At 36.2% G+C, this 20,329-nt stretch overlaps 1 protein-coding gene across 1 annotated transcript in view; it reads right to left on the bottom strand.

Annotated features, from left to right (window-relative positions):
• The window catches only part of LOC140330081 (uncharacterized), a 68,163-nt gene that overhangs the window by 41,497 nt on the left and 6,337 nt on the right, over window positions 1–20,329 (bottom strand). The window contains exon 2 of the mRNA XM_072410429.1: window positions 1,131–1,273. Within this exon, the coding sequence (XP_072266530.1) occupies window positions 1,131–1,273 (143 nt within the window). The remainder of the gene's footprint in view (window positions 1–1,130; window positions 1,274–20,329) is intronic.

Raw genomic sequence — 20,329 nt, 5'->3', positions numbered from 1 at the left:
CTATAGATTGCTAACTAAACTTTTAAATGAACTGAGATTTATAGAACGGTACTTTAGTAATGTCTAGTAATACAATGGGTACATTTTATAACAAGGTCTGATTTGACTGATGTAGCAGTCTAGTTGGTTTAGTGTGGGCACATACTAATCAAGCATAAACACATTTGTTAGCAATTCTTGGATATGGCTAATGATATGGCTAAACAGAAAGTAACTCAAATGAAGCCAGTGAATACACCCAACACCTCTAAATACAGTGATTGTTGGTTCCATATCTCTTGAACCAAAATCAAAGACAATCCCATTCTGGAGTTCCAATGCAAACTGTGAATGTGTAGGCATCCAACAATGTGGAACAGTAAGCATCAAAGTGGTGACATTCTCAAATTGCACTCTACATCTCATAAGACTAGCAGTTACAGGCTCAGTGCCTCCCATATTGGAGACATGAATCTGTGAGTACAGGAAGTACTCTGATTTTTCAAATGAAATTCTTGCAAAGCATACCTAAATACTGCAAAACTTTACTTTTTAAAGTTTACATCCACTCACATTTATTTTCACCATATTTCCTGGAAAAAAGGCACAACTTACTAACACTACTGTCCTGTTAGGACATGCTCTTCAAGCCTAGCTTTATATTAGAATTGGAGTTGAAGCTAAACACCAAATAAATAATTCACAAATGAGTTCAGGTCTCTAATCAGTATATCATTCAATTATTTTAAAAGAAAGCAGTGTAAGTACCTAAATATGATCTATGAACAACCTAATGCAGTTTCCTTGTGCAGTCTTTTCAGCAGTGCGCAAATGGCAAAGGGAAGCGCTTCAATGAACAAGTTAGGTGTGCTGCAATGGAGAAAACATGCGGATAGGAGGAGAAATGAGATTATTAGGGTGTTCCTTCTCCTTTCGCTATTTATAGAGTGGGGTTAGTAATAGACCTGAATTTAAAAGTAAAAGTGCAATGGAAAAAAAAAACAAAAAAACAAAAACATTTCCCTGCTCCTCTAGGCTCAGCTGTGCATGATAGTGGTGTAAATCTCAAGATTGGATGGAAATAAACAGCATTTTGTTTGGTAGGTCAGAAAGCTAACAAGTATGCAATCTATAAAAGTAGTATTTTTTACCTGGTTGGTTATTTTCTAAAACACACTTTAGAAGGTCAGTTGCACTGGAGTATTTCACAAAGCGCTTTGCTTTCATTTCTTCAAACCATTCACCAGTTTGCAGCTTTAGACATTTGCGATCCATTCCCTGTCTTCTAATCTTTCTGAAAAAGTTAAAAAAAAAAAAAAAAGATTATTATAGACTCACATTACTACTTCAACATAAAATAGGCGGTTCTAAAAAAAAAAAAAAAAAAAATCTGACTCTATGCATATAAACACACCTTGTTTGAAAGAGCTGGTGACATGCTACATCTTCCAAACCAACCAAAAAGTAATGAAATCAGAAAGTTCTACTATAAATGTAGATAGATTTATTCATGACTGCTGCTCTTGTTTCCAAACATACTACTAAACCTTGCACCTGACCCCAGTAGGCTACATACTTGTGACATACTTGTGATCTCCTTACATTATGAAAATTTCACTCAGACTAGGTCTATGTTTCTTCCCACCATATCCCTTTAAGCCACTTCCAATATTAGATCAATTTAGCCATATGCATCAGTCACCTTTATTACTCCCCATGGGTTGTTTCAGATCTTTCATAATCCTAGCAACACCCTTGATTCCTAGTTAATCTGGATTCAATCAGTTTGAATTATTCTTTTCTATACTGCTAACGGCACATTTTTTATTCCTTATGCTAAAGCACTGCAAGCTTTGATGGGATTTAGCAAAAAATTTAGTTTATTAACCTCAAGTGTACCACAGCTGTCATACATGAGCCAACAAATTTGTTCATCTACGTATTCATTTTTGAAGACTGCATACAGTGTGAGTTAATTTCTATGTGTATATTTTATAAAAATGATTTGTAGTTATCCTCAGAGACTTGCTGAAATGTGTATGCACCACACAATAATAAATAATAAGATTATCCACACAGCTGCTCAAGTTTCGGAAACTTTTTTACATTATATTAAAGTAATTCATTTCAATCAATATATAGAAAGTCTGAGTCAGGGCACGACAAGCTTTGTGGAAGGGAGCTTATATTATATTCTCACTATCAAAGTGAATAGATGCTCATTCAGTCAACTAAAGCAATGGTCTATTACCTAAAGAAAAGACAGTTCTAATCAAATATGTCCTTAGGGAAAGAACACTCTGTGTACAGCTATGTATATGCGGTGTAATACAAAGGATTAACTATAAGAAGACAGTTCTTTGTTTCATTTTTTCTTACTTCTTTTATACATGCTAAAGAAGAAGCAGCACCATATTAGGTAAAGTTTAGGATTCATAATAAAACAATATTTTTTTCGCTATGTATTCATTGTTTATCATTACATTTTATTTTGAAAAATGGGTGAAATGAATGGAAGGAGGAGGACCGGCATTCTGGACCAATTAAAGTCTTATTGCTTTGGATACTTGCGTCTTACAGTGTTTACAGAAGTCACAGAAGTCAATGTGCCACTGATCCTTTGCTGTCCAATCAACAGAATAGAAGTATGTTGCTGCTTAAATCATGATGTTAAGCGAAGGCAAGGTAAAATCAGGCCACTGACATGGCAAGGTTATGTTACAGGGGTGTTGGTTTTTTCCAAAGACTCTAGATGAATCCTGACAGTTTAAAGATATGAATTTTAACTGTATCATTATCATTTTTCTAGATTTCAATCTACTATTACTATTTATTTAAAGCAATACATCATACTATTTAAAAATATTACAAGGGACACTGTTTTGATGCAGGTTATTACTGTAATGGATAAATATTATTCATTAGGGGCCCCAACCAATTTTGGGGAGTAAATCTTTTACAAAAATGAAGAACAAAGGACAAGAGAAATATAAGAGATACTGGATCCATTCCCTTAAGTATTCTACTATATTTACAAAAGGGTAAAAAGGGTGGAAATAGAATGCCATTTCAGAGGTACTGTGAATACTTTGTATGATAGTATAGTTTAGATTAAGGATATCAGAATTATTCACCCTTGCAAACATCAACTGAATGTTTTCTAAAGCAAGTCGAAAGAATGAATATAGACACAAACCATCTACAACACAAGACTACAATTTTAAACTGAAAGATGGCATTGTGCTGCACGGGGGAATTAATGGTAGACAAAAAATCCTCAGGACCATTGACCATTTAACTAAACCCATCATAACAGGCTTTCCAAAAAAAAGCTTCAATTGAATTAGCCTAGTTTTCTATATAACTTCTCCAATCTTCTTTCTGAGAGACATTGTAGAATAGAATCATCAACAAAAGCACATCAGACTGTTGAGAGATATTTCAGTTACATATGCTATATCTAATTTATTGGATATACCATTACCAGTATAATAATATATATATTTTTTTCTCTATAAACTTGTCCCACTATGATCACTAGCTACTACAACTATTTGAAATGATTGTCTAAACACTGGTACTTCTGTACTAGTAAAAAAAAAAAAAAAAATAAAAAAAATAAAAAAAAAGTAGAAACCAAGAAAAATTTGGCATTTTTCACTGGGAAATACAAATATGAAATAAACCTCTAAAAATCAGACTTGGAGCGAACGAATAAAAGGAGCATAGAGGAGGGCCGCGATGACTGAGCAGACAAGGATCAGGCTAGGAAAGGGTTGATGTTTTAGTTTTGGAAGTTAGTGAAAGGTGGGGTTAGGAGGGGCAGAGGTGAAGGAGGGGTCAAGTTGTTAAAAGGTCAGGATCAGGAAGTGGGAGGCTATAAGCTTAAAGAGGGGAGATAAGAAAAGTTTCCCTCCCACCCCTTCTTTTATTATTGTTGGATTGGGTTTAAAGTTTTTGTTAGGATGGTGTTAATAGGAATAAGCAGTTGAGGTCCTCAGGGGTTACTGGGTATTTGGTGAAATGTTGTGTTGTGGTGGATTGGGGAACCCATCTTCACCGGCGTAATTGGATGGCTACGAGGACTAGCATCCTGGGAGGCTAAAATTGTTAATTGTTTGTTTTAATGTTGGTCAATGTTTAATAAGGTAAAATGTTCATATGTTTGGTTTATTTATTTTAAGTAATGATTAATATTAAAGATTTGTTAAAGGTTATATTTGAATAAAATATTTAAATTTTTGGCTTTCAGGCATTAACCAAATTTTATGGTGTGGTTATTTATAAAAGGTATAAAGGAAGGTTGGTGGGTTATTGGATTTGGTGTTTGGATGGACATGCTTTGTCAATCAGACCAGTAAGCTGGTATTCAAGGTATACCATGGTATGTTCTGATTGGTTGCTGGTTGTTAGATGTTGTTCCCCCCCTGATAACCACCAGCCAATATAAACCATCAACGCTACACATTTTATGTTGTTTATAGTGTATAAAAGTGGTGTATAGCAGGGTCTATCCATTGTACACAAACAATCAGCTATCTAAAGGTATCCCAAACATCAGGGTTTTTTGGTTCTACTAAAACTGACCTCAATGTTGGGCATTTGGGACAATTTTGAAATCTTGCCCTGAATTTAATATCTAAAGATTACCATCCTGCAGTATCAAATGTAAATTTACCACATAGAGGTTCCTGGTGTGGGCCCCAAGAAGGGCCAAGGCGCAGAGGCTAAACAGTAACCAGGTCTTCTCCAGAGCCTCTGATGGTGGGGAATTTGCACCGCTAGTTACTGAAAGGTTGCGGTCATTGGGCACACCAAGGTGGGCAAATCATGGTACACAATCAGCAGAAGGATAGTCTAGAAAGGCTGGGGTCGAGGCTGGCAGCAAGCGAGATCAGGTCACAAGCCAAGGGTCAATTACCAGGGATCCAGGAGACAGACACCAGTGACACAGGGGCCGCTGCGGACACAGGGAACACGGGAGACACTGGAAGCAACAGGAGGCACGGGTGCTGCATGGATATCCAAAGACCGATGGGAACTGGAACAGCACAGGGAAGTTGGCTGGGAAGCAACAGACTGGACAATAAGCGGGTAACACAGGAGCGGCACAAAGGAAATGCTGGATTAGGCCACAGGTGAACAGGAACTAGCTCAATAGAACTGGGGCTCGGCAGTCATGGAGACACGTTGCACGAACACTGAGTGCAGTGTGTGAGCTAGCTAAATAGCCAGTGATGGTTAAGAGGCTATTTCCTGATTGGCCAGTGGATTGGATCGAATTGATAAAGCTTGGAAACAGGTACGCCCAGAGTTAGAACTGCCCACATGCACAGAAGAGAGGCGTCTGCGCTTTAGTGAGGTGGAAGTAAGGGTGACAAATGTATCATTTAGGTCATAGAAAAAGATAAAAAAAAAGTGAAAAGATCTTTATAATGAGACTGGACATAAATGGCACCAATAGTGTAAAAGCTGGTAAAATAATGACGACAACATGCATACCTGTCTTAAAATTACCTAATTGTCAAGCACTGTCAACTAGGTTGCTCCCACACACGGTGAGGGGAGATGTGGAGAAAATTACAAAGCCTTTGAGGTACATGACCCAAAAAAAGAACTTCTTAAGATTCTGAGAAAAAAAAAAAAGTTAGGAGCTTTAGGTGACATAGGCCTTTATTTCTAGATCCACATCATCCCTTTTAGCCAGACCTCATTAGTTTTAGCTGTTCATCATTTTTTATGCAAGATGAGCAGCAGAGTTCTACTTCTTAGTCATTCACTCCATTGTGGGACAGAACAGTAGTACAACATGTATACGTGCTGCCCGTTTGCGTTGGGTAACCCATTAAGACACCCTCTTTTAGTCAGAAACTGACCCGAGTGCTCAGAGGAGCATATTTTTTATTCTATGGATGTGCTATACAACGCCCTCCTGCATTGAAACTGTGTTTGTGTGCTTCTCAAATAAAAGCGCAGAAAAAAAAAACTGCTTGGATTGTTCCTGCCTGTCAAAGTGAACTTTTCTAATAATGAAGCTTTGTCTTAGACATACATAAAAGTAATGGCATAAAATGTACTGTGTAGATGAACATTATTAGGTAATATTAGGTTTATAAAATACATTGCCAAGTAGTATAATCAAATTTTAAAATGAATGACCACTACCTTCATTAGTGTGCAGATCCAACTGTGTCTCAAATCAGTTATTAAAGTGAATAACTGCAGTATAACTGCTTCTCCCTTTCACATCAACTAATGGATCGATCATCATTTAATAACATTTCTTTGAATATTGCTTTTTTCTTTTCAGATGGATACATAGGTAAATGTTTGTAAGGGAGTATTTGCAGAAAAGCAAAGTTAAAAGCCTAAAAGTTAAAAAACAAACATTAAACATACATATATATATATATATATATCCCCTTTTTATTAGAATCTAGTTTTATTTCTTAGTATGAGTTAGGTAAGTGGACTTGTCCCTACAGCTTCTGAAAAAATGCCAGTACAATGAGTTACCCACTTGTCTTTTTTCAGTCCACATTGCCTACAGTACTCAGTAATCGTGTTAAAACGTTAGTCTTACAGCTTTTAAGGATACAGATAACTGTGATTGAAGATTGTATGCCTTTTAGCTGAATATCTCAACTGTATATTCATTCTGGGTCAGAGGTCCAGAAATTATTAAAGGCAGAGGAACAGAACACCAACCAGGCAAAATGGATTATAAAGTAGGTTAGAATTAGCAAGTTATATATTCTGTCAGTGAAAGGTTTCCATAAAAATTTAACGTTGAGCCTTTGCTAAACCCTTTTATATCGAATACAAGTTTTATGAAAGATCATGAAAAAAGTACGCCCCCTGTACTTTCTAAATTTTTGCATATAGTGATATATGTAAACATATACATAAATAATATACAGCCTCAAAAGAACATCAACACTATTTAACAAAGGTGAAGACAAAATGAAAAAGGAATGTGTGAAAAATTAAGTACACCCTTACCACTTCCATAGGATGAAGAAGGACAGGTGGCAGTCAGGTACTGCTAAACAAATGCACTTGAATAATTATAACTTGTGTCTGACCACGTCTATAAAAGCACAAGTTGTGGGAGTTTGCTGGTCTGGAGCATTCAGGTGTGTGTTAACATATTGCGATGGAGAATAACATCAGCAATGATTTTAAAAAAGTTATGGTTGCAGTCCAACAGTACGAGAAGGGTTTTAAAGGAATTTCCAAACAATTTTAATGTCCTTTATTCTACAGTGAGAAAGATTATTTATATGTGGAAAACATTTAAGAGTGGATGTCCTATAAAATGCACCAAAAAAATCAAAGAAATGAATTGTACTTTTTCCTCCCAACTCCACCAATCATACTCCAATATTGACCGTTTTTGAGCGCATCATGCCAACTTTCCCTGGGTTTTTGGATGCGCAATTAGAAACATCACATTGCCCGATTTCCTTGCATAAATCCTTGCACAGGTGGCTCAACGAATCGTTATAGCAGGATTCTTCAATTACATATGATTCTGGATTAGATACATCTACTCCCACCCCTTAAGAATAAATGGTCACTTGTTGGTCCCATTATCTATTGGTACTTGCCAGAGGTATGCTCCTTCGCCTCTAATTTTTTGCCTCATTTTGAAGCCTTTATTATGCTTACATCACTGGCATGTGCCAGCAGTACAATAAATAGTAGAGGTATACACAGTTGACCCTCTTTTACAGTCACCGATCACTGGTACAGTCACCATTTCACTGGGCCTTTGGAAGCAGTTCTCAATCTTTTTCTCCCAAATGGGTCATGGAGCTGTTAAATATTTGGGAACTTTAGTTCCACAGGACTAAATTTAGTTCAAGGTGTTCCAACTAAATTTTCTCCTCTCATCTTTAAGATTTGTCAGATTTGAAATTGTGGGACTGGGTGCCCTGAGTGCCAGCAGAGAATATCTGTTTTGTTTCTTGTGTATGCTTAATTACTATGGTAATAATTTGTGTTCATAATTTGTTATGTAATGGCATTTTGTTCTCATGTTCTCCCATTTAGTTTTTACTATTGTTGCGGTATATTTCAGAACTCATTGTCATGTTAATTCCCTTTCTCCTAAAAAAAAAATCATATACAAAAATCTAGGGACACAACTCTTGCCATTAATCTTTTGTTTTTTTTTTAATACACATTTATACATTTTGTTTACAATTAGGAGCATAATTGGAAGGGTAAAAGTAGATGTAGTGATGGTGGGTGTGGGGGAGGGCAAGACAGTTGAATTTGATTTGGCTCCTAACAGAACAAACCTGTAAAATCATTTCATGGATTGAAAATGTACAAACATGCCTTACATTTCTTAAGTGATGCGATTGCTATCCCTAATAGGGCTTAGCAGGAACATGAAAAAAAAAATTGAACCTTTACCAAAAAATGACTGGGAATGTTTGGGGGATTTGTCCCAATAAAACGAAAATGTAAAAGAATATTTTGCTGATATTTTTTTCAAATTCAATACAACACCCCCATTAAGAGTTAACTCTTTTAATGTCTGAATTTACGGCTGCTAGGGTCTAAGTAGAAGAACATTTGAGGAACAATTTGGATGTTTGCGCCTATCTGGACACTGAAATCGCTGAGAATTTTAGTTTTTTTATTAGCTGAATGCTGCCATTTTGAAACTGGGATTCATAGTGCTATCCTGACAAAGATGCAACTGTTGTTGGTGTCAAGATTACAGGGCGGTGTACCTGTATTTTTATCCTATTTTTTGTTTACTTGTTAGAACTTTTGCCTTACATTTTATCTTTGTACATCCTTTCAACCTTATTGTGTGCTAAATATCCACTTTAAATGCCCCACACAGCAGGCCTTGTGTGATAAGCCACTTTATTTCTGCAATGTCACACAAACTAGAGTACAAGAATATTTTGAGCAACTTTAAAAGACATTAAGATTTATTGCTTAGGTTTTTGCATGGAGAGCCTTTATCTTAATTTGTTAGGAACATGCAGGGATTTTAAATCAATAACAACCTAATAACTTACAACATGAACAAAATTGCACATCTAAATGTTAATTCAAGCACCATGAACAACTGAAAAATGCTTAATAAACACTAATGAAAAATATGAACAGCATGTGTATATCATGGATAATTGTGATATTATGAAACAAGTCTCATACATAAATACTATTTACAAACTTGTGTCAATAAGATTTAATGACCTCTACAGTTCAGAAAAGTGTAAATGCAGGGATAAGCATGGTAGCCAACTGAAATTAGGATAGAGAAAGGGTAAAACAAAAGAAAATAGTATTTAATTATGCCAAACGAGTATCCAACAGAAACAAATTTACATAGATCCTGAACAGACGAAGCAGTCAAAAAGAAATGTACTCAACTAGTATGCAAGACCCTGTTTTGGCTATCATCACACCATTCACTACCATTCCACCTTTAGTCAGGCTTTGCCAAGCCTCCCTCACACCTCTGCTCACTTTCAAGTGCAGCTCATCCGGCTCACTGATAACCACAGAAGTAATGGCACCCTCTGTCACATTTGTCCAGGTCACTTCTGGATCTACAGCTCTATGGTCTAAGTCACCTTGGACTTTTATTGGGTATTCTGCTGCACAGCCCCCTGTCCTCTGGGAAAGGCTACTACTACTTTTGGTATATGGCCAGGTATTTGGCATGACATGGTATGCAAGGGCCACTGTTCTCCCAATACTTGCTGTTCCTGGATACCCACGAATCCTGTGAAAATCAACAGTTGCTAAATTGCACACTCATCTAGGACCTTTTCCCTCTAAGAGAGATACATTCTTAGCAAGACTGAGGTCCTGTTAACATTGCTTTTTCAGTGGTCCAAACTTTTCCTATATAGTTATCTCAATACATTATGCATTTCTGTGATCAATGATAATTAATAAAACGACGTTCTGTCATCTGTGTAGTGTGTCTCCTTTAAATCCAGGCACTTTATATTTTAAATTTCAACACTTCCCAGTAGAGTTAAGAAGTGACCCTCCTCCTCCTGCACAACCATTTGCTGTAGTCGTACAGGCCTCTGCAGATAAAATGCTACAAGCTATGTGCAGGTAACCCTTGGTATTCTGAAGCTTTTGACAGTTTAGTACTTAAAGGATAGCTTTATATTTTAAAAAAAAACTGTGCACCAATACCACAATCTCAGACCAGCTGTAATACTTTTACAATAGAGTTTAGTGAGGCATTCAAGTTGCATTAGATATTTAGGGGTTATTTATAAAGCAGTGAATCTGAAATACATGGAACTAAAAGATTCAGTTAAGGTTAGATACACTGCTTTTTAAATAGACGCTCAGTGTTAAGTACAGGAAAGACACACAACTATGAATATTGGGTCCAGATTGAAAGAAAAATGAATTTATAAGCTCTTATTTCACATTTAACTCCTATTGTTTTATCAATTAGGCAATGGAATGAGTACGGGGCACCATTGATGAGATGTGATGGAGGCATCAGTTTGCCCTAAAGCACATGTACATTTTTTTTGGGATGTGTAATGTGATGAAGCACAAGTAGAAGCAGGTATAGTCAGGTTTTTGTTGTCTCTGCTGGCAGGCCTGGTAACCATTGTGTCTGATACAGACAGTGCTGGTAAATGTCACAGAAATACAAAATGAAGGGCAATCATGACAACTTTGAAAGAGGGGATTTCCCCCATTGTTAGAGGAATTTTCTATTTCTAAAGAGAAAAGTTTTGGCTTTACATGGGCTGTGTATTGTACCCTATTGCTTTAGGGTTATATAACAAACAGTTATTTTTTCACAGCCAGTTAAGAAATTGGAAACACACTTCAAAAAATCAATGCAAAAAAGTAAAAAGAAATTAGAGATTCAGGCGCTATGTCCTGCATGTGGCGAGAGAAGATATTGACATTTTTTAACTAGAGCTTGCTAAAATGAAGTTCTCTTTTTCACCTTTTCCAAAGGATTTTTTGCAATTTTGTTTCAATGACATTCAGGATTTTTGGGTGGTTCAGGATTGGTTATAAATGGTAAACCCCAGCGGTACTGCTTGAACTATTATTTGAATATATTTTGGATAGTGAAAATCTATTTATTCTAAAATTGCAGACCATATCACAGAATTTCCTGGACCTACAGTGGTATTTTATTGTAGCAAAACAGCAAATATATTTAAATGTGATTGAGAATATTTCAAAATATATTTCAAATGTAAACGTCGTCATATCAAAAAATAAAACCTACAGTAAAAATCGGAAAACCATTTTAATGTATTCTCTAAAAAAAAAAAAAAAATGCTCATTATTATTTTAGATAGTGAATGCTTAGATATTTCTATTCTTTTTCTAGATGCACACGTCTATGTTTACCAAGGATTTGTACTGTGCTGGTGGTCATTGTGGCACAAAGAATTCATCAGTCACTGTCAGACTTAATGATCAGCCAAATTGAGTTCACATTGGTAGCTGTCCTTCATCCAGCTGTGAACACTTAGGCACATTAACATATCTCTCCCTCCAAAACAGTGTAACTCTCCTTTCAAAAAAAAAACCTTAGGTTAAACATAACTATACAAACTTTTCAACTTTCAGCATTGGATCGACTTTATAGAGAGTTCCCTGTAGTTGTATAGTCTAGAACCAAAGGTTATGTTGTTACGTACGTTATGTTGTTATGTACGTTACGTTAAGTAACGTACAGTGCCAATTGTATTGCAACTGTGTTTCTCATCTCCAGAACGAAAAGCCCAACTGAATTTTAAAGCAGCTAAATACATTTTAGATGCATCAAAACAAAAGTTTTGAATGCCTGGTTGTATGGTGCCTTACCAGTGAATAAGGCCCCCAATTATTTGGAAGGAAACTGATTTCCCTGCACAGGTCTGTCACACCACCTGCTAAGTTAGGCACTTATATCGCTTCAGGGCTAGTATTGGGGGAGAATTTGACATTTTTTAATTCATTTTGTTTCATTTCCAATTTTTTTATTGTTTGATTAAAACTAATGTCATCTAGTGCTGTGACCTGATTATAAACTGAGATCCTTTATTTTTTGGGTGAAAAGAAAATAACTTTATACTCTATATTTAAACATTTGTTTTCCATAGCCCAATACAGCTTATTAGAGCAAACAGTGGGCCAAAATACTTACAACATGGCAATCCTAAAAATTCCATTGCTTAAAAATGTTCCCAAATAATAAAAATGGGCAATCACAAAAATGCAGCAGATCACAGCAGAAAAAGTCCAGATGGTATCCAGAGTACTCTAATGAGATACAGATTAATTTGGGGGAAATCAGCAGAGATTTACACAACAGTTTAGTTTTGGCTCACTGTCCTCTCGTTCTCTCTCGTGCAAAAGAATGCATCATAAAGTGTATTAATGCAATTTACATTTTCCTTTTAGAATTACCTCTGTAACAGCATTATCAGGAATTTTTAGTTATGATTTTACATGTACAGATATATGTATATGCAAGATATTACATATAGTGGAAGATTGGAGTTAATACTAAAATAGTCAAAATAGTAAAAAAAACAGCCCACATTTGTTACTCTAGCTAAATATACTTCTGTATATAATAAAATATTCAAGCTGCAAGAAATTGTGTTGTAATGTCAAACATTTGTCCCTAAAAAAAGGAAAAAAAAAAGTATTCAGGCAAAATCCGATTTTTCATTGCTAGGTTATTAGGCAAAATCCTATTATGGACAAGAAATTGAGCACAAGTATTACTTAAAGGCCGTATGCATGAGTTCACAAAATGATTTATTAAACATCATAAAACATTATATGGTTAACTAAGCCAGCACAGGCCATAACTAATTTTTCAAAGGCCATAGGCTAATGAAAATATCTCTTGCATCCCTTTAGCGTCAGAAAACAAAAAAACAACATTTATATTTAACTGTTAAGTAAGCTAGGACATTTTTCTAGTTTCTATACAAGTAGGAAAAAAAAATGAAAAAACAAAACAACTTTCAGCCTTTTCACCCTATATGTTTCGATGTGTTCTTTCATATTTTATAAGCATCATAAAGAGTACAAACCTAGAACAAACAGAAGAAGCACAGAAAATGTAGAATAAAGACTGGTGGTAAATGCTAACAATTCTCTATTGCCATTATTCATAGTTTTAAAATAGCCATGGTATTATGTATAGAGATTAGGTATGTTAATGTATGAATGTACACTGTGAGCACAATTTTGTGACACCAATATAGACATATATACATTTTAAATAAAATTAGCAATTTAGGAAACCCTGATGGGATGGACATATAAAACATTATATGTAATTAAAGTATGTTCAATTTTAACTACTCTACACACCCACCATAAATCTGGCTGTGGTTTGGCCAGTTGTATGACAAACTGGGTCCTTCTTCATTTGGCATTAGTTATGCATGTTGCTTTCTTCTACAAAGAACAGTGCCCACATGCTGTTCTGTACTTGACCTGGGTGTAGAAGCACCCCTGGAGGTTTGGCCATGACAGTCTTGACTCACATGGCAGCGAGTTATGAAACTCAAAAATAGTTCACTAGATCTGCACGATCGCTGTTGCTCAATTTATTAAGAAAAAACAAAAAAAAAGAAGCAGGTAAATTTGAAAAGAAAAGTTATTTGTCAATAGAAATCAATTGATTCATGTCTGTGCATAATCTATTTTGATTCTACTGTATACTGCAAGGAAATCAAAAGGACATTTTGCAAAGTGCATTTTGTTTTCCCACTTTTGTGTCATCCGTTTTATTTTATTTAGCTATAAAGCAAACATCATTTGTACAGCTCTGAGTACTTTGTATTATGGCCCATTTATAGATACAAGAATGGCATAGGAGTTCTTCCTCCCATTGTATTATACTCTATTGGCTTTCACATTCTGCTGATGCAAGATAAAGCATTTTCGCACCAGCTAGCATTTTTAAAATATTTCATTCGTAATCTAGATTTAGCTAGTACATATCTGTATTTAATGAATTCTTTCCCTGCTGCTCACACAGTCACAGTTTGTAAAAAAATGTATTCATATAATGGTTTAGATATATTACCCATATATCATTATACCATTTAAAATTATCCATATGCAATGGCTTTCAGTACCAAGGATCCTGCAATAGTAGTATTCTGACATTCCCTCATCACTAAACTTATCCTAATCGCCAGGTCATCTGTTATTTTTTACATTTTCCTCTGTGCGCTTTAGAACTATTTTCCTTTGCTTCTTGGCTCTGATGTCTCTTAACACAGGAAAAAAGGTTGTAGGGCTGTACCACTGCATTTATCTTAAGACTTTTTATTACTTATTATACAATAAGCACAATATATCATTATGGCTAATGTACGTAGTAAAATGGTGCAGGTTGAAATACATTCACATCTTTACAGTTTAAACTCCTGAGATGACACATACATACATAATCTACATACTACACAACACTAGAGGGGTGGGTCTCATAGTATGATACTTTAAGCTTCACAGCCTCAACTGTCATCCAAGCAGATAGAGGGGAGTTTGATTACTGAAGGTACATTTTATGTGTCACTTATCAGACTCCTCACTGTCATCTTAGATTTAGAAAGGATTGTGAATTCCTGCCAGCAGAACAGCCCAATTTAATCATTCTCACCAATGATGCCATGCTCATAACCTATTCTGCTGATGACTTTTTCTCCCATCAGCACTTGCAACTCCCATTGCACTGCCACAGTGAGGGGATGGGGACAGAAGCACCTTTTATTAATATAGTATGTAATAAAGAAAAAGATCAAAGCCACATAGCAGGATTGATATAACTTGGGCATATGACACACACCCCCAAATTACTTTAGGTTTAGGTCCCCTTTAAGATAAAAAAACTTTCACAATGTATAATATATCTAAATTAGGGATGGCTAAAGGTGATCCCCCAAGTTTCATACATAATACATTTAGACATATTCTAAATACACAATAGATGCTAGGCTGTGGAAGGCGTTACCAAACCAAAGAAATTCATAGGTAGAGAGCCAATTGACCTCTCCAAAACCAATATTATTTCATCCTCATCTACAGTAGATTATTATACTACTATAGAAGTTTTTTTGCAATACTTTTATTCATTACTTATAAGAATACTTCTATTTCTTTTCAGCTTTTTTATCAAAAAAAGCAAGAAAAAATGATTAAGATTACACAATTCAAATATGTAGATAATGAACAATGAACAAGTAGAATCTTTGAGAAAAGTTCTTAGCTATCAAATTGTATAAATAAAGGAAGAAAGATTAGTTTGATGAGAGGAGTGGACCGGGAATAAAAGTAGGGATTAATGTAAGGTCTTAAATGAGAGAAAACAAGAGCAAGTATAGATGAATTACTGGAATAAAAAGTAGTGAATAAAATATTAGGAACAAAAAGTTAAAAAAAGAAAGTTAAAAGCTCAAAATAAAAGATTGGTTAAAGTAGAAAGAAAAAATTTGTTTAATAAGATTAATGTGGCAAAAAAAAAATGGTTTCAGTCATAAATGATGATAAGTAAAAGATAACAAAGAAAAATATATATGCCTAGATGAATACTTTGCAGAACAATAAAACAAAGAAATGTAGAACCAAGAATGGAAATGAAGACATTTTATCTCAACTTCAAAAAAAGAACTTGTACCATATGATGAGACAGTTATAATAGAAAAAAATTATTGCAGGGTGGAAAATTTAAAACTGGGAAACTAGGTCTTTCTTTATAATATTTTAAATATGGAAGTAAGTATAAGGTTTAGACTGGCAGTTTGCTATGGGTTCAATCTAAATCCTGAATTTATCACCCAGAAACTATGGTAACATTTAACTAAAAGGATATTAAACGACCTAGAATGCCCAGCATGACCTTTCATACATGGCCATCAATGTGATGATAGGCATTAATGAGGCTTTTTCAGGTTCCTTACTATAAATGAGGTGGCACAAAGCAGCCATAGTGTAAGCTGTTGCAGGGAAAGCATAAAAAACACTGATCAAAACTGCATAGGATTAGATTAAGGCCTGATAATATTTCAACAAGACCCTTATCTAGGCATGCAGACTGAGTCAATGAGGTCACTCAGGACTTCCTGCAATATTAGTGGTGATTCTATTATTTAATATGAGGAATTACTCTTTGTGGAAATCGGTAAAGGGTACTAAAGTATTCCCTTGGGAAAGGGATTATCTGGTTGTCCTTTTTATTTTATTAATAGGCCACACACTCATCACCTGGAAAAGGATATGACCAGAATATTATTAGGAACCTCCAAAAGGACAAGAAAAAAAAATGGTGGACTGAGATGCCCTGTCATTCATACTGTCCTGTCATTCATAATAAAAGTTATTCAAGCATTAAAAAACAAAAACACTGAAATTTGTCCAAAAAAGGGTGCAAATTTATTGATAAATTAGTAGACACTGCATATTGGTCTAGTAGTCATCAAAGGCATGGTAGATCTTGAAACATGGGACTGCACAAAGTCCAGTTTCACAACCAGAGCAGTAGAACCTGATTTCCTTTCCGATCTTCCTTCCACCATCATCTCTCTTCGAGCAACAAACCACGCACATCATTGTAGGTGCTGCTTACAATGAGGTGTAGTCCGTGAAGTGACAACCAGCCAGGCTTTCCAGGTTGACAATGGCAACAGCATGACGTCCAGGTCTATTCACAGTCATTGATGGTGTTTTGTGGTTCATGACAATAGATTCGGAAACTTTCCAAATTAAGTCAGAATGACTCACAGGCCTGTCACTCTTGTTTGAGAAGAATGTAGGCATTCCACAAGCACTGCTCAAGAAGATGCCTGAAGATCTTTTTGTAGTACTTATTTTGCTGTTTCCTCATTGCTGGGTAGAATGTCATGCCTTGATCAGCTCTGTCTACACCTCCCATGGTGTTATTGTAGTCAATCACTACTTGTGGCTTCATGATTTCTTTCCCACCTTTTGAGTGTACCATAAGAGTAGAGGCATTATGGACAGTACTCATCAGGCACACATGTTTCTTGTCACGCCATCGCAGGGCCATCATTTTGCCTTTCTGCCAGGCAACCATTTCTCCTGTCTTCAGCTTCCCTTTTTGCAAACATTAATGGCGTGTTGCGTCGGTTAGCCCTAACGATTCCATATGCATCTGTTTTGTGTTGCAGAAGAAACTCAAAGTTCAGGAGAAGTATAAAACTTGTTGTCAGTGAGAGAAAATAAGATGTTGTCATTCCATAGTTGCTGTATTTTGAATTGAATTGTTCCTTTTCCAGTGTATAGGGCTACATTCCAAATGCAGCCAGTTGACAATTCGCACGCATGTAGGTTTTATGCCAAATTGTGCTCCCCATTATGCAATGTGATGCACCCAGCTTAGCCTCCCCTTAAAAGCCCTTAGACTTTTGTCTATGCTGATGTCATTTTCTGGCACATAGGTCTGTTGGAAATGTTTTAGAATCATTTGAGATACTTTAATCAAGTTCTTTGTAATTTTTCCAGGTGTAAATATTTCATGATTAGGGTAAATCTGTACTCACGACTGTGCCAAAGAATGGAGTGGCGAGTTTTTTATAAGTAGACCAATATCACTTCTGCAAGGGTTTGCCCACCACTCCCTGAAGTATCACTAAGCCCAGAAAAAGCCAAAAGTCATGTCTGGTCACTGGTTTACGCTTTCTGCCTCTTGCAAACCTCTTGGCCTGGAGCAGCTAATTGTTGTTTAGCCTACCTGTTTGTCTCAGCAACTATTTTTTCACTAACCTCATCGGTCGGAAAAAATTGCTGGTATGCCAAGGGGTCGTCGCGTTCAGCAGCATCTATTTTCATACCAGGTGCTCCAGTAAATGGGAATCTTGGGGGCACTGCCTGAGCCTTACCAAGGTCAACAGAGCACCAAGTTCGCACATCACTGACCTCAAACTCAGATTCTAGCTGTTTAAAAACAGCTTTTGTGCTGGCGAGATGCCTTTTAGAAGCCATAGATGTGGTAAAGTTTCCAGTAAAAAGTCAGGCATGTTCAAGGTCAGAGACAAGTGTTCAAATGAGGTAAAGGTCAGGAAAAGTTCAGGCAAAGGTCAGACCAAGGTCAAGGCTGGTAGTGGAAAAACAGTAAATCAGGGCACTGGACAAAGCTGTTGGATGCACTAATAGATACACTTTTGGATTTATTATTTGGATTTATTTTTTATAACTATAACTAACTGTGATCAATGTGTTAAAAGCAGATTACAATGTAATCTACTGTTAAATTTCCCGCTAGGCCATGCCTCTCCACCCCAGCGTACCGACGCTTCATGCATCACATCGATCAAGCCGAGGATGTGATGCCGGAGCCAGCTGGGGATCGCTGGAAGACACCGCTGGATCATGGGGAGCAGGTAGGATTTTTTCAATGCTACCCTGACCGCATCTCAGGGTAAAAACTTTATCATTACAAATTAGGATAAATATTAGTAGAAAATCAAAATGTAATTATGTATTTATGTATTAATACTATGAATTTACTAATACATTGAATTTCAGAAGAAAGTGGCATCAAGACCAACAAAGATGAAGATAAAGTGAAAAGGAAACGTGAAGAGGAAAATGATAAAAGATGCAGTTAAAAAGAATTTGAGACGGGAGGAGAGGGCAGGATATAGGGTGGAGAGGATGAGGGTAGGAATATGAAAGTCAAATTGGGAGAGGAAGGGAGAGACACACCTAACCTAAAGAGAGGGTATACATTTCTCCTGCACATTTTATTAGTAAAAATTACAGATTCTGCTTTTTTTTCCCCCAAATATAATTGCTAATATCTGGTTCAACGTTTTTACTTTTCTGTGCAGAGCTGTGGTGTGCACAGCTAGAACGCACTGTATAGTTCTTCGGTCTTTTGGTCATGCACTTGAGCTTTAAGCATTACTGCTTTATCTCAGAAAGTCCTTGGCTGAAGCTTCTATCTGCATAATTGTGCAACCTATTGTACAGAGGAGGGTAAGAATGTGTGGGTGGAGGATATTGGTGAAAGACTACAACTCTACAGGAGTTGTCAGCTAAATTGATGCCGTTTCCAGTTAATATGCATTTGCCAGTTGCAGCTCTAAATTTGACGGAACCCAAGGGGACTGGGAGTCCCAACTAAAAAAACTCTGTTGTAGCATATATAAACATTACCAGACTGGAATAGATATAGAATATAAAGGGATTGGAAGAGGAGTGTTTAATACAAGGAATATAATGTTCTATATAAAGCAAACTAGAACATATAAGGAACAAGTATGCAAAATAAGTTATATATAGAGTACAGAATGTAAGGTTGTGCAAGGGCACACATCTGCCCTTGCATTATGAAATAATGTAACTTAGAAAGAAAACAAATGCAATACCTAACAGTTTAAAAATGATAGTTTACACACATTTGTTGATACCTCAAATAAGCCTTACTTACTACAGGAGAAGCTTACATTGCAGCTGTGTATCCATCCATCATACCTTCTTGCCTTTCTGTTCTTCAGTAATTGCCAAAGTTAACCTTTAGTAGACCTAAAATGTCAACCTAAATCCAGTTGAGAATAATTGTCAAAGATTTCTTATGTGTATCGGGACTCCCCCACTTAACTCAAAGTGATATATTATTTGCAATAGAGCAGAACAAGGAGAGAGACACCCACAATACTGTATCAGCAGCACAAAAGTTGTGGCTTGTGGGAAATAAAGGGCAAACATTGTAGCGTCCTATAAATTCAGCTGTTTTTTATTAGAAAAACAGACTCCCATTATAAAAATAAGTTAAATAAAGTTTTACCAGCAGTAAGTTGACAAGTTGTTGAAGTTCTAAACACTAGTTGTTCAAGAGATAACATCCTAGTCCTACAATGTACCTTTATTACAGTTTTATAGCAACAATGTGTTTAACAAGCAAACACACATTTACATGATTTAGCAAAACTATAGATCTATAATCTCTGTAAGTCTTAGTCTACATGACGTTTTCCCCAGCGTTTAACCTGAGGCTTTTAAAGCTCATGTTTGAAGTCCCTATGCATTCCAATAGGCTAGGGGTCTGCAACCTACGGCTCTGGAGCCGCATTCGGCTCTTCAGCCTCCTTGTTGTGGCTCCCTTCGGCTGCCGTGGGGAGATCTCTGATGGGGGATCCCTTTCCTCCCAAGACATTGCGGAGGAGGGGGATTCCCTATCCGGTGTTCTAATAAAAAAAATCTACCAGTGAAATAAATCTACCAGTGAAATAAATCTACCACGGGGCATGTACAAATGGGTGTGTACAATGACATCCCCCTCCTTTGAACCCCAATTCCTCTGGAATGGGGAGATGTACAAAACCAAAAATGTAGGTGCAAGTGG

This window comes from Pyxicephalus adspersus, chromosome 4 (genome assembly GCF_032062135.1).
Source record: "Pyxicephalus adspersus chromosome 4, UCB_Pads_2.0, whole genome shotgun sequence".
Classification (NCBI taxonomy): domain Eukaryota; kingdom Metazoa; phylum Chordata; class Amphibia; order Anura; family Pyxicephalidae; genus Pyxicephalus; species Pyxicephalus adspersus.
This window is presented reverse-complemented; position numbering and strand designations above follow the sequence as displayed.